A 12,543-nucleotide genomic window follows, 5' to 3' on the forward strand; every position below is an offset into this window, starting at 1 on the left:
AAACTTTTCCAGGCTTGAAAACTAGCATGTCTAAAGTCACAATGGCATTTCCTGATCCTTTTAAAATACATTCTTAAAGCAACTTTGTCAGCTTTATTTTACCTCATACCTGGGATTGTGAAAGCACTTAAATCAGAAGCACTTCTGATGAACTTGCACCTAGCTTTTAAGGACAAGGATTTCCTAAACCGTAACATGATTTGGCTACAATTGTAATATAGCTGGAGGCCTATGAATGGACAACATCAACATTATTTCAGGTTCCATGAGCCACAGAAATACACAAAAATCACCCTCCTGACTATCACAGTGTAAGAGCAAAGCAGAAGCAGAGAACAGAAGTTAATGTGCCTGTTCTGTAGGTATTTTTTTAACAAACTTAATCCCATCCCATAAACAGAGTGTACCTGGGTTCTACACCTTACCATTGCATCTTCTATAAGCAAACATCTGTATTTGTTCAGCATAGCCTGCGTCCTCTTCAGAAGCTGTGTAGCTACAGATTCAAATTCATTGTCCACTAGAAAGACAAAGGACACTTTCAAACACTGCTCTTCAATAACCTGCACAAATTTTAAAATTATCCTTTTCTTATTGCTCTAATTCACATTGAGAATTCTCTCAATATGATTACAAACTTACTGCCAAATTTTAAAAAGAAAGTTACCTTTTCTTAAATCTTCTTCTGTTGGCAACGATCCCTGGCACACATGGTATGAAAGGAGTCTCTGAACTGCATCATTTAATGATCTGAACCGACTTTTATCTGGTGTCACAGCATGCACCTGATCCTTCTGTAATTGTTGCAGAATACTACAAAAAAATTAATGATAGATATTTAACGTACTGTACAGTTTTTACATTGACAAAACTAAAAATTAAGGTTTCTGCAACAAAATTACAATGAAACGGTGACTTACAAAGCTCCTTTAGTTAACTGTTTAGCAGCAGGCCTTTTCTGTCCAACTAAATGACCATCCACCTAAGTTCAAGATAAAAGACAAATTACAATATATCCCCTCATTTGCAAAGCCTAAGTTTCAGGATTTGTTTCTCTCAATTAGGTACATCACCAGCACTAACTGTAACCACCACATAAGTATAAACATTTTCAACTATCTCCTATTTTCACAAGGCACTGTATCCACAAAAATAAACCAAAGGTCTGAAATGTTGTTTGTGGACTAATTCCACTGTTGTGCCTTATGTATTTCACTAAGAAAGAGACGATCAAATTTAACAGATGCAAAGAAGAGACAAATAAAAACTTTTACAAATCTGCTCATACAAACTGTCTGCATTTCTCAGAAGATACCATCTTGCCTGATATGATTAGAGTATCTGTGAGGAAAGCAGGCTAAGGTTGTGCACTTAAATTCTCAAAAGCCACAGCAGCTGGGGGGTAGTAGAAGTCATTCTAGGAATTCTATTTCAGTGTCAATGCTACAGATATACCTGTCAGGTAGAGATCAAATTCATTTTCTCCTTTACTTAGACATTTAATGAAATCAAGATTTTTCCTGGGAACACTCTCCTAAGACCTCAGGTTCTCTGAGGGGGGTAAAGAGTCATGGCAGGCACACTGGAATATTTGCCTCAAAAAGCCTCCAACTTCAGAGCAAAAAAAGTAGTTACCACCAAGCAGAATGAAATCTGACCAACTATTACACAATCAGGCTGAGCACCTAACTGAGCACTACTGTACCTTCTGCTCTACATGTACATTAATAAGACATGTAAAAACATTCCTGTCCTACTGCACTGACAAATACATTTACAAACAAAAATTCTAAGTCAGATCCTCTCCAAAAGAAACTCATCCTGGACAGTGTTTTTGTACACACTTTTGTTATGCGGGAGAATTTTGATGGCAAAGAAAGAGGACTGCAGTAAAGAATAAAACAGAAAAATATCAGGTGGAACTTTTCTACTTCTCACAAACCACCTTCTCCCAATCAGCTAGAGAACAGCTGAGTTTGGAAGAAATAATGAAACGAGTCGGTCAAACTTTTAGCCAACTCAATAAAGAATTGCTATGGGATACAAAATTATCTTCAGAGAACACTACAGTCAGAGTCCACTTACTGAATTGGATCTCAAAGCAGCATGTATCAATTTGCAAAATAACCAACATTTATTATGTCAAGGTAGAATTTGTTAAGTTTGAGAGAGTTCATATACTCTACAAAAAACCTACAATGATTCCTTACTTATAAGCTCACTACCTCCCTTCACCCCAGTGGAGAAGAGAATTAGGAAAAAAGTAAACCTTGTGGGTTGGAAAGAACAGTTTAAAAACAAAATAAAATAATATAGTAATGATAGTTATTATAAAGTTGTAATGAAAAAGAGAAAAAGGGGGAATTAAACCAGGAGAAACAAGTGATGCAAAATACAATTGCTCAGCACCCTCTGACCAATGTCCACCCCATTCCCGAGCAGTGATCACCAGCTCACAGGCAATTCCTACATTTATACACAGAATATGATGTTCCATAGTATGGGATATTCCTCTGGCCAGTTTGGGCCAGCTGTCCTGGCTCTGCACCACCTTAGTGGCACAGCATGGGGCACTGGAAAGGCCATGATTTGCAGACTAAGCATGGCTCAGTAACTAAAACACTGGTGTGTTATCAGTGTTATTCACATCCTAAATCCAAAACACAGCACTGTACCACCTACAAAACAGAAAATTAACTCTATCCCAGAAAAAACAATGACAGACAAGAAAATATAAATAGAAGTATTCTCTACCTGTATACTCTGCTGAACTGATGATGATCCTATCACTTTTTCTTGTGGCTGTGCTGTTCCTAGAGATTGTTGAATGATTTTTCCTCCAGAGTCCTGTCCTATTAAAAAAAGTTTAAAATACTCTTGTCACCCTAAGCAAGAGCAGAGTAATTTTGCATACCTATCCTGATAATTTTACCTTAGGTTTTAGAAAAGATAAAAGCACTAGTGCAACTATCCTGTGGAGAAACCAGCTCAAAAATCAAACAGGACTGATATTTTGTCCTGAAAACCACAAAAATCCTGAGGTATAAATCACATCATCCTACATGGTACTGCAACATAAGAAGAATTTCAAGTATTTTAAGTTTAGTGTCCCAACAATTTACCTAAAATCATACAGTAAATTTTATCAAGCTTTTAGTACTAACCCTCCATCAAGTGCATTACACAAATTTTTCTAGAGCTCTTGGAAGTACTTGGACAGCAAGCATATTTTTTCCCTAGATTTTTTTAGATAGGCAGACTTCCTCCAATTGCCTTGCTTCATAATCCAAACATCAGTCATGCTATGTTACAACTGGAACAAGTAAGAATTTGTGTTTTTTCCCCCAAAGAAACAGCGCAGATTGAACAGAATTGCCTGGACAGCTTATACATAACAGTACACAAGGAAAGAAAAAGCAAGGCAGAGTACAGAACCTTTTTCAAAAGGAACTTATGTACAAAGAGTACAGGAAGGTTACTGCATTTTTCTGCTTGCCTTGAATGTAGTGGTTTTGCTCTTTCAGCAGCACAGTCCTGCTTGAAAAGCTGCTATTTTGCCATGAACAATGCATGAACTATTCTAACTGAAAGTGACACATTCAAGAACAAAGTGAGTGATGACAGCCTGCACATAACCTTGTAATACCTATTTCTCTTCCCTCTGTAACTGAAGCAGCCACCACATTCTAGAAGTTTAATGGAATTTTAGCAGATATCTGTATTTTGAAAATTATTTGTTTCTACTTTCATAAGTTAAAAAAAAAAAAAAAAAAAGAAGAAAAATGAAAGAACATACAATTTTGGATTTTGTAGAGGGGAGAACTAACTGCTAATTTTGAAGATTCAACTTTTCACTCTAGAAAATGAAGTACCATGGTTGGGAAAAATCAAAGCACCATTCAATACTGAAAAAATATAGCTTGAATTCTTCTAAAAATAAGATTCCAACAACCCTTAGAATCCTATGAGCATCAGTGCAAGTCTGACACACTGAAGAAGAATGAATCTCTGTTGCTGGAGAAAATTAAGAAAATTATGTTAAAAAGACCTTAGTTGACCTGATAGTGTGTTGCTCAGAAGACTTGTTAGCTGAGGCTGTCTTAAATTGTCCTGTGTCTTCGATGCAGAAACTGGTGATGTCTGGTTCACAGCTTTTTTCTGTGCCACATACATAAAATAAAAAACAAATTTTTAAAAAAATCACAGTGAAATCTTTACTGAAAGCTTTAAGAAAAATAAGGAAAAGGCACCTAAAATTCATCTGTGTATACTTTTTTAACTTCAAACTCATCAGTGGTGAAATTTCACACATCTCAATCCCTCCAAGTTCTAGAATTTTATAAAGTAAATCAGAAAGGACCAGAAATTACACTAACAGCACAAATACATACCAGTTGCATTCTCTAAGACCCCTGATTTCCCACAAGTGGCCCTCAGAAAAGTCAGCTTCTCACAGTTCCCAAACTGCAAGACAATGCTGCTTTCCCAACAAAAAATACCTGCAGTAGAACAAACCCTCCACTGCTTAGCAACTAAATGATACATGGTTTAGTATAAAGTACAATGTTTAAAATGCAAGAACAAACAAACTAAAAAGATTCTGGCAAATAGTGGCATTTTTTTCTATGTAAATTCCCATTCACAGCTCTGAAATTTCAGCAAGAAAACAAAATGATCTTTTACAACAATAAGAAATATTCTGCTTTTATAACTGCTGAAACTCACTGACCCAGCACATAATCTGCAAACAGGAAGATGTAGACACATGAAGAGAAAGTCAGACCAGCATCAAATTACTCATCAGCAAATAAAATGTTACAACCTGCACCAGAAGTCTCAGCAAGGACTACAAATGTGTTTCTACAACATGCTCATTCTAATTTTTTAAATACACATTATTTTCTAAGACATTATTTAACTGCAGATTTGGGGTTTAGTTAAAAAAAAAAAATCCATCAGGCCTTTGGATAAAGAGAAAGATCTAAGTAAAAGAAGTAAAAGACAAAAAGAGAAAGATCTAATTAGTGCAAATGCATGCTGAGAGAGTGACCAGTATTTTAAAATAGAAAAAAAAAGTAAAAAAAAAGTTTAAAAATGTAAAAAAATTTTTAATAAAATTTAAAAGGACAAATTATTGCTAACTGTGTGAAAAGTCACTGAGTCACTGAGTTAAAATTGGCAGCTCACTCTGGAATTCTATTAATTTCTTTTCTTTTAAAATTTTGATTGTTTTTAAATTCACTTATGAAAACAGAAATATCTGAGTTTAATATATACTGCAAGTGTATCTACTGGACAAAATAGATCACATCCAACCTTCAAAGCAAATTCAGATTTTTTTTTTTAACTACTACCTTGATTTCTTACAGGTTAGAATATATTTTTGTTATGCTTGTACCAATTGCTTTAAAAGGGATTTCTTTTTAAGGATTCTAAGAAACATTTGCATCATTGTCTTTGCATTAAATTTGAAAGCTTCTAACTGCTCCAGGCATACACAACAAAAGTGCCAATGTGATAAATAATAAAAGGAAGCCCAAGAAATCTTTTCATCTCTAATTTCAGTATGTCAAACCTTGCAAATGCATAGCTTTTAGTGAGGTCAAAAGACTTTTAAGTGCTAAAAATGAATCTGAGCCTTTATGGTAAGGTTTACAGGAGAGCTCAAAATTGTATAAACTTACAATGCCCATTCCTTTAAACAGGAGCAGAAATGCATCAATGCTAAGCACTTTTGAAAACAATACTATAAATCACCAACAAAATATTTGGAATTAATCAAAGTGACAGCATTGTTCACTCAGTGACAGATTTAGAAAATACCAAGTGAAACGATGACTGGGTTACCGTAATCTTCAGCAGTTCCACAGTATTTGTAACAATACAAACCAGCAAAATTAACATTGAGTATTTTAGCACAGCTCACCCTCAAGCAGCTTTCATACCTGACCAAAGGCAAACTGTTGCTGTGTTACTGCCACAGAGGTGTGACTGAAGGTGCTGACAGACTTGGAGGAGGATGCTGGAAGACGATGCGATGCACTGACAGCAACTTGAGCTCTGCTCTGGCCCAGCTGATCACCTGTGAAGTTGCCTCCCGAAGCGACAGACTGCACTGATGCTCCCAGGCTGGGGTGTACTGAACCAGAAGAACTTGCAGCAGCAAATCTGTTAGAAGCTGACATATTTGAGACTGTGGACTGCCCAGGTGACATGGTGGTAAAACTCGATCTGCCTTGAGAAACGTTAGCTTGGCTGGGTGACAAATGCAACACGGTTGGCGACGCCTGCTGCAGTGGCACCTGTCCACCAACAATTTGGGAAGTTCCATGATTTACTATAACTTGATTTCCAGGAGCTGTGAATGTCTGGCCTGAAACAAGCTGAACAGCTGTGTTCTGATTATTCAGCATCTGTCCTGAATACGACTGGTTGGCTCTTAGCATGTTTGTAGAGTTCCTGTTGAGCATTACATGCTCAGCAGACACTTGGCCAGGAACCAGCTGGGAAGGCTGAGTCTGAAGAAGTTGTCCATTTATGGCCTGGACATGATGAACTGAATTAGAATTAACAGACAAACTTGTAGGTATGAGAAACTGGTTTTGAGGCGCAGGAGGCTGTCCCATAGGAGAATGGATAACAATACTACCTCCAGCATTGCTAACTGTCTGAGGTGTAACTGATTTTCTTGTATTTTGCTGTTGATTAACAATATTAACAGACATATGAGGACCAACTACTGAACTTTGAGGTGAGTTTGCAGAAGCAAATGGAATCCCTTGCTGTACATGATGTTGCTGTATTCCCAAGTTATTCACATTGTAAGCAGTCTGCTGACCCATCTGAATAGGCTTTGGTTGGATATTAATAGGAACTTTGTTAGAGTTTGGCGCCAAACCCCTTTGAATGATGATATTATGGACAGGCAATGAAGTCTGAAAATTTGTGCTGTTAAATGGAACAGTTACGGGTTGTGCTACTGGACTTGAACTTGAGTTACTGAACAGCGAGTTCCCATTTGGAGTTTGTCTATGAACCAAGAGGCCACTGCTCATGTTTGCAGGTGTCTGCTGACCATTGCCTTTCAGTATGATCTGAGATCCATCGAGGTTATTGATGGTCATCATGGAAGGTTGATTACTAAATGAACCAATCAGCTGTATCTGCCCAGAACCACTAATCTGGCTGCTATTAGACAAATGCTGGCCAGGAACACTAATTCCAACGTGTTGCATAAAGCCATGTTGCACACCGACTGTATTGCTTGCAAAAGATGCTCCAACAGGTTGCTGTACCACTTGAGTAACTCCTATAGGTTGCAACGTCTGACCTGAGTAATTAGAAACATTAGAAGCCTGAGTAAAGGATGCTGATGAAGAAGGATGAAGCTGAGCTTGTGCAAACTGTTGGCTAGAACCTACACTGGCATCCAAATATGCCTCTTCTGCCAAAGTCTGTTCAGTAATATTGGCCTCCTGCAAGGACTTCTGAAGAATATCAAAAGGCTGATCCTCAGTAAGATCAGGTAAAGGAGAAGACACAAGTTCATCTTCAAGAAACTGAAGGCTACTGGACAGCTGAAGTCCATCACTAGGCCCTTCTCCAAGCTGACCACTTACACCTTTTACAGACGACTTAGGATCAGTGTTCTGAAATGCAAAACAAGAAATAAATCACTTTCAGAAATTCCAGCATCTGCTTTGTTTCCTCATTAGTTATTTTTTCATGCAAGCAAACTTTCTAGACAGAATTCTACTCTTGCCATAGCATGTGCAGGGTGATGTTGACCCCATACAGTGAGCCAGCACAAACAGGTCATGGATATCCTTCTCAACCCTCACACTGCTGGAGACACTTCTCTCCTTTCCCTTCTCAAATCTCTCAACACACAGCTCTTAGCTCTACAGCTGCACTGTTTGAAGAGTACATGAAATGCTCTCTAAGTGCCATTTTCCCTTCCTCAAGCGGAGCACTCTACTGACAAAAGGATAAAAGAAACAAGGAGGAAAAACACCTCCACTCTAATTCAGTTTGGGTCAAGGCTTCAGTAGCAACAGAAGCAGAGAAAAGGCAGAAGAAAGCTTTCCTTTCACTGACTTCTATCAAACGAGATTTGCCTCCAAAATCCTACTAGCATTTCAAGAATCACTTAGCATAAAATAGTGACCATTTCAACAAGTTAAGGCATTATGCTAATTCCTTGTAAAAAAAAAAATTAGAAACAAGGGAGTAAGAAAAAAAGGTGTCAGATTGTGGTTTATGCTCATAAAAAGATCCTGATAGCAATAAACATTGGAACTACTACAAATATTAAGTGGCATCCTTAATGAAAAAAATCCTTCAAATCCATATCCATTAACACCATGATAAGGAAAATTAAAACCTATTTACTCTGGCCTACAATATCTTCCTAAAACAAAGTTCTGTCCAGAAACTCTACACAACACAAGCATCAGGCTTCTGCAGATAGAATTTTTAATTTAAATGCAGAATAATACTCACAATAGTTTTAAGTCAAAGTACTCCTTTCTAAACTGCATGATCACATCTCAGCTATTCAGAAGCAACAACCAGTTTCTTTTTAGGTCAGGATAAATGGAAACTGTGGGTGTGCAATTATCAGTCACATTCTTACTCTAAGCCTTCACTCCTTGAAGGTCATAGACGCTTGTTTTCACCTCATGTAAACAGTGAAGATGCTGCAAGCCATAATTATCACATGCAACGATGTCCCCACCCTAACTTCAGTTCCCCAAGCACATTTATTCAGAATTTTACCCCAATCTGCTTCTGAAAAACCTGTATTTTCTGAAACTTCAGTCATGTTTTAAGATATCAAAAGATTTTCCTGAAGATTAGATAAAATATGTTCAAGTTACAACTAGGAAATGACAGCAAGCTTTTAACATTTACGTTAATAGAGGAATTAAACCACCGCTTAAATGTCTCAGTGACTGAGGAGACTTCAGGAACATCTAAAGCTAGACATCAGGTTCTCAACTGTACCTAGCTACCACTGGGCAGAGTAAAAAGGCATCACTAATTAGGCCATAATTAGGACTCTTAGTGTCAGGTTCTGAGGAGAATTCCCTATTGCATCTGCAAGTTGTCTCCAAGGAAATGACCAAACCAAAACCTTTTACAACTGTGTAACTTAAACAGTGCAACTAATGCTATTCCAGTTAGTACAAACAATACAACTATTACTACTACCAATAATAACACAAATAATATTACATGCAATCAAGATTAATAGCTTAAAACTCTCCCACCGGAAGAGAGAATCACCAGCTTCATTCCCTGTTCCCAGGACTATTTAATATTAGAAAACAATTTTATATCAAAAATGGGAACCTTCCAAGTTAACATCTGAACCACTAGTGTCCAGATTCAGAAGAGCCATGCAGAATACCATGCTAATTTCAAGAAGAAATCAAAGCCTCTGCAGCTTCATGAATCTGCTGACCAAGAAGAAGAGCCTTATTCTCACTGGCTCCATGAATATTCTGTTCTCCTATGCTATCCTATTATACTGTAACAGGAGAATGGAAGAAGCCACTCAGTACAAGCCAGGTAACAGGGTAATGTCTAGGGAAGCCTCTCAACTACTGCCACAGACAACCAACCTGGAATCAGCAGAGGTGGTACAGACTCAATCAACTCAGGGAAGGTTGGGATGGGGCATGGGGGCAGTGTAAGAGAGTGGGAAGAGTGGATAGTGCTTTCTTTTCCTACAGTCAGCAGGAACTTCATCTTGCTTGTGTTAGGTGTTGGCTAAGCATGCTTACCAGCTGAGGCACTGAACCCTCGACACTGAATTTGTAAACTCTGCCACTGAAAGGCATGAGACGGGCAGCAAGACAGTCAATCCTACTTCATGGTAGCAATTCTGAATATATACAAAGACAGAACTTTCAGTACCTGCAAAAACTTTAAAGACAAAAGCTTCAGAAGCATGTAATTTTTCAGCTATCCCATTTTATAAGCAGGGACTGTGAAAATATCTGTTTATGGTAACACTTGTTTCTTCCCAATAAACTGTAGAAATCTGCATTTATAATCAAGTCATTCTTCACTTATGTCAGCACAGGGCTCTCACAGGAGGGAGGAGGGAAGTGAAAATGGCATTGGTGTTCCTTATGAAGATAAAAAGGATGAGGACAGAGCATGCTTAGGATTAAACTGTAGTATGCCATCCTGGGAACATACACTAGGAATCCCTGCTCCTCTGATCACCTGCCTTCTAGATTACCTACCCCCAATCTCATACACAAGAAAACTCTTAGCTTTCACCAAATATTTTTATTTCTCACTAGGCAATAACCCCACCTTGTCCAGAATCTCCCACTGCCCCTCAAAAGTTCTCAAAGAAACCCACTTTCTGAAAATACACCAGAAACACCTGACTCCTGCCTACCTAGTCATGCTTATGAGAAGGATATCTACAAAGAACAACTAGGAAGTCTAGGCTATGACAAATACATGTCATATGTCACACTTTTTTTCCCCAAACCTGGTTTTTCCTAGGATAAGTCCTCAAACCCCACATTTGCCAGTGCTGTGTACAGGAATCTGCTGTCTGCTAATGGCCAGCCTAGTATCAAGCTGAAACCACCGTTGCCTATCAGTTGAAAATTGGGCATCCCTGTCACTCTTGGTATCCTACTCCCTCACCATTATCTCAACCAGCTTGTCTGTTTCTTCTACAATATTTAATAACAATCCTGAAAGGGGAAGGACAGGACAAACTCTTCCCATTACACTACTGTGCCTACAGGAAAGTCACTGGTACCCCACACATGGATTAATAGTTTTCAGAATTTCTTCATGTCAATTATTTAAGGTCCTTACACACCTAGAAGTGTATCCACGTATCTGTTACAAATATGGAACAGAGTCAAGGTAATAGTACAATAGCAAGAGGAATTACCAAGAAAATCCTATTCTATGTACTCAACTTAATTGAAGGATTAACAATTCATTTTCAAAAACACACCAATGAAACCAAAGAAATGTGGATCTGAAGGGATCTCAAGTCATCCAGTCCAATGTTCTACTCAAAGCATGATTACCACCTACACTAGAGCAGATTGGCCTTGAATTTATCACCAAAGATTGGGATTCTACAACCTCATTGTGTGAAACATGATCCAGGGCTGCAATGCACTCCTGGCAAGAAGGAGCATTGAAGACTTCTTGCAACACCTAATGAATTTAAAGCAACTTCCCTAACACTGAAGTTACAAAAAGGACACATTCCAAATTAACTCCTAAGTCTAAAGAAAAAAATACAAAAAAGAGAGAAAAAAACCCCACTCATTAATTTAAAAAACCTGCAAGCTCAGGATCAATGTAAGTAGGAAACGAAAAGGCATCCTAGCATGTATGGGAAGCATGTAAATGACTAACTTTCAAGGTCTATCTCTGAGCACTACTACTCCTACAATCACTAAAGCTGTGAGTGCAGTTTACTGGAGAATTACACCAGAGTATTTTCACTGCTCAGCAAGCTGCTTTACATATTTACAAAACACCTCCCAACAGCGCAGTATTTTTCAATTAATTCCCCACTAACAGCACAAGATAGGTTCTGTGTTAGCATTCAGAGCTTTACATGAAAAAGCTGAAACCCACATCTACTTCATTCAGTTTTATAAAAGCAAAGCAAAGGCATACAGAAGCGTGCAATCTCAATAGTAATGCAACTGATCTCATGCCCACTTACATTGGAGTTGGCGAAAATTGAATTTGAGTTGGCTACAGAATACTCTGCATTAGTCAAGTCTTCATTGCTCTGGTAAAAGACAAAAACCATGTTTAGAACTAACACATTCAATGAAGCTTATCTATGTCTAACACATAGCAATGCTACTTACAGATTTACTACTAGGTCCATGTAGAAAATAATTCAGCGCTTGTGGGTCCCTGAAGGGGGAAAAAATAAAGAAGTTAACACTTTTTAGAAGTCCTTTTTACTAATGAGACTAATTTAACTAAGCCACATACTGTACTCATGTAAGTCAGGTTTCTAGTAAAAACACATCTTTCATTGAATCCAATGCAAAGCTGAAAGTTTATTTCATCTGGAAATCTGTGTTTCTCTATCAGCACAACTTCCAGATACTGATCATATCTGCTGCCATTATAACAATGCATTTCAAGCAAATAAACTATGTTGGTCACAAAATTTTAGTTGCACTGTACTGTATTTCCCTTTGAGGGTGATACTCATATTCTCTTGAAAAGCATGGTATTAATGACAGCACAGAGTAGAAAACCTAAGGAATATACTACCAACAAATAATGTGAGAACTAAAACAGGTACCACCTCTTCTATAGCTAAACTGTAATGCCTTGTTTAGCTATAATAGGGTATTTACAAATCTGATCCTTTGACAGGTTCTGTCACCTTTAGCACAAGTTAATAAATATTTATGATTGACAAAGTAGAAGTCCCATAATGAAAAAAAAAAGTGGCACCTTTTCCAAGTGAAACCAACCATAGAAATAATTAACTAAATATTATGAATTTGAGTGTATTTA

General features: G+C 37.7%; 1 protein-coding gene across 6 annotated transcripts in view; it reads right to left on the reverse strand.

Annotated features, from left to right (window-relative positions):
• The window catches only part of BICRAL (BICRA like chromatin remodeling complex associated protein), a 42,807-nt gene that overhangs the window by 3,421 nt on the left and 26,843 nt on the right, over nucleotides 1-12,543 (reverse strand). For 5 of the 6 annotated variants that reach the window (XM_056489000.1, XM_056488998.1, XM_056488996.1 and 2 more), the window contains 8 exons: nucleotides 11,877-11,925; nucleotides 11,726-11,794; nucleotides 5,946-7,649; nucleotides 4,059-4,158; nucleotides 2,755-2,852; nucleotides 921-982; nucleotides 668-813; nucleotides 426-520 (listed from right to left, as the gene is read on the reverse strand). In XM_056489000.1, coding sequence (XP_056344975.1) covers nucleotides 426-520; nucleotides 668-813; nucleotides 921-982; nucleotides 2,755-2,852; nucleotides 4,059-4,158; nucleotides 5,946-7,649; nucleotides 11,726-11,794; nucleotides 11,877-11,925 — 2,323 coding nt within the window. Of the gene's footprint in view, nucleotides 1-425; nucleotides 521-667; nucleotides 814-920; nucleotides 983-2,754; nucleotides 2,853-4,058; nucleotides 4,159-5,945; nucleotides 7,650-9,788; nucleotides 9,931-11,725; nucleotides 11,795-11,876; nucleotides 11,926-12,543 lie in introns of those variants that run through there. The other variant, XM_056489001.1, reaches the window with a different exon arrangement.

This window comes from Oenanthe melanoleuca, chromosome 3 (assembly GCF_029582105.1).
Source record: "Oenanthe melanoleuca isolate GR-GAL-2019-014 chromosome 3, OMel1.0, whole genome shotgun sequence".
NCBI lineage: Eukaryota > Metazoa > Chordata > Aves > Passeriformes > Muscicapidae > Oenanthe > Oenanthe melanoleuca.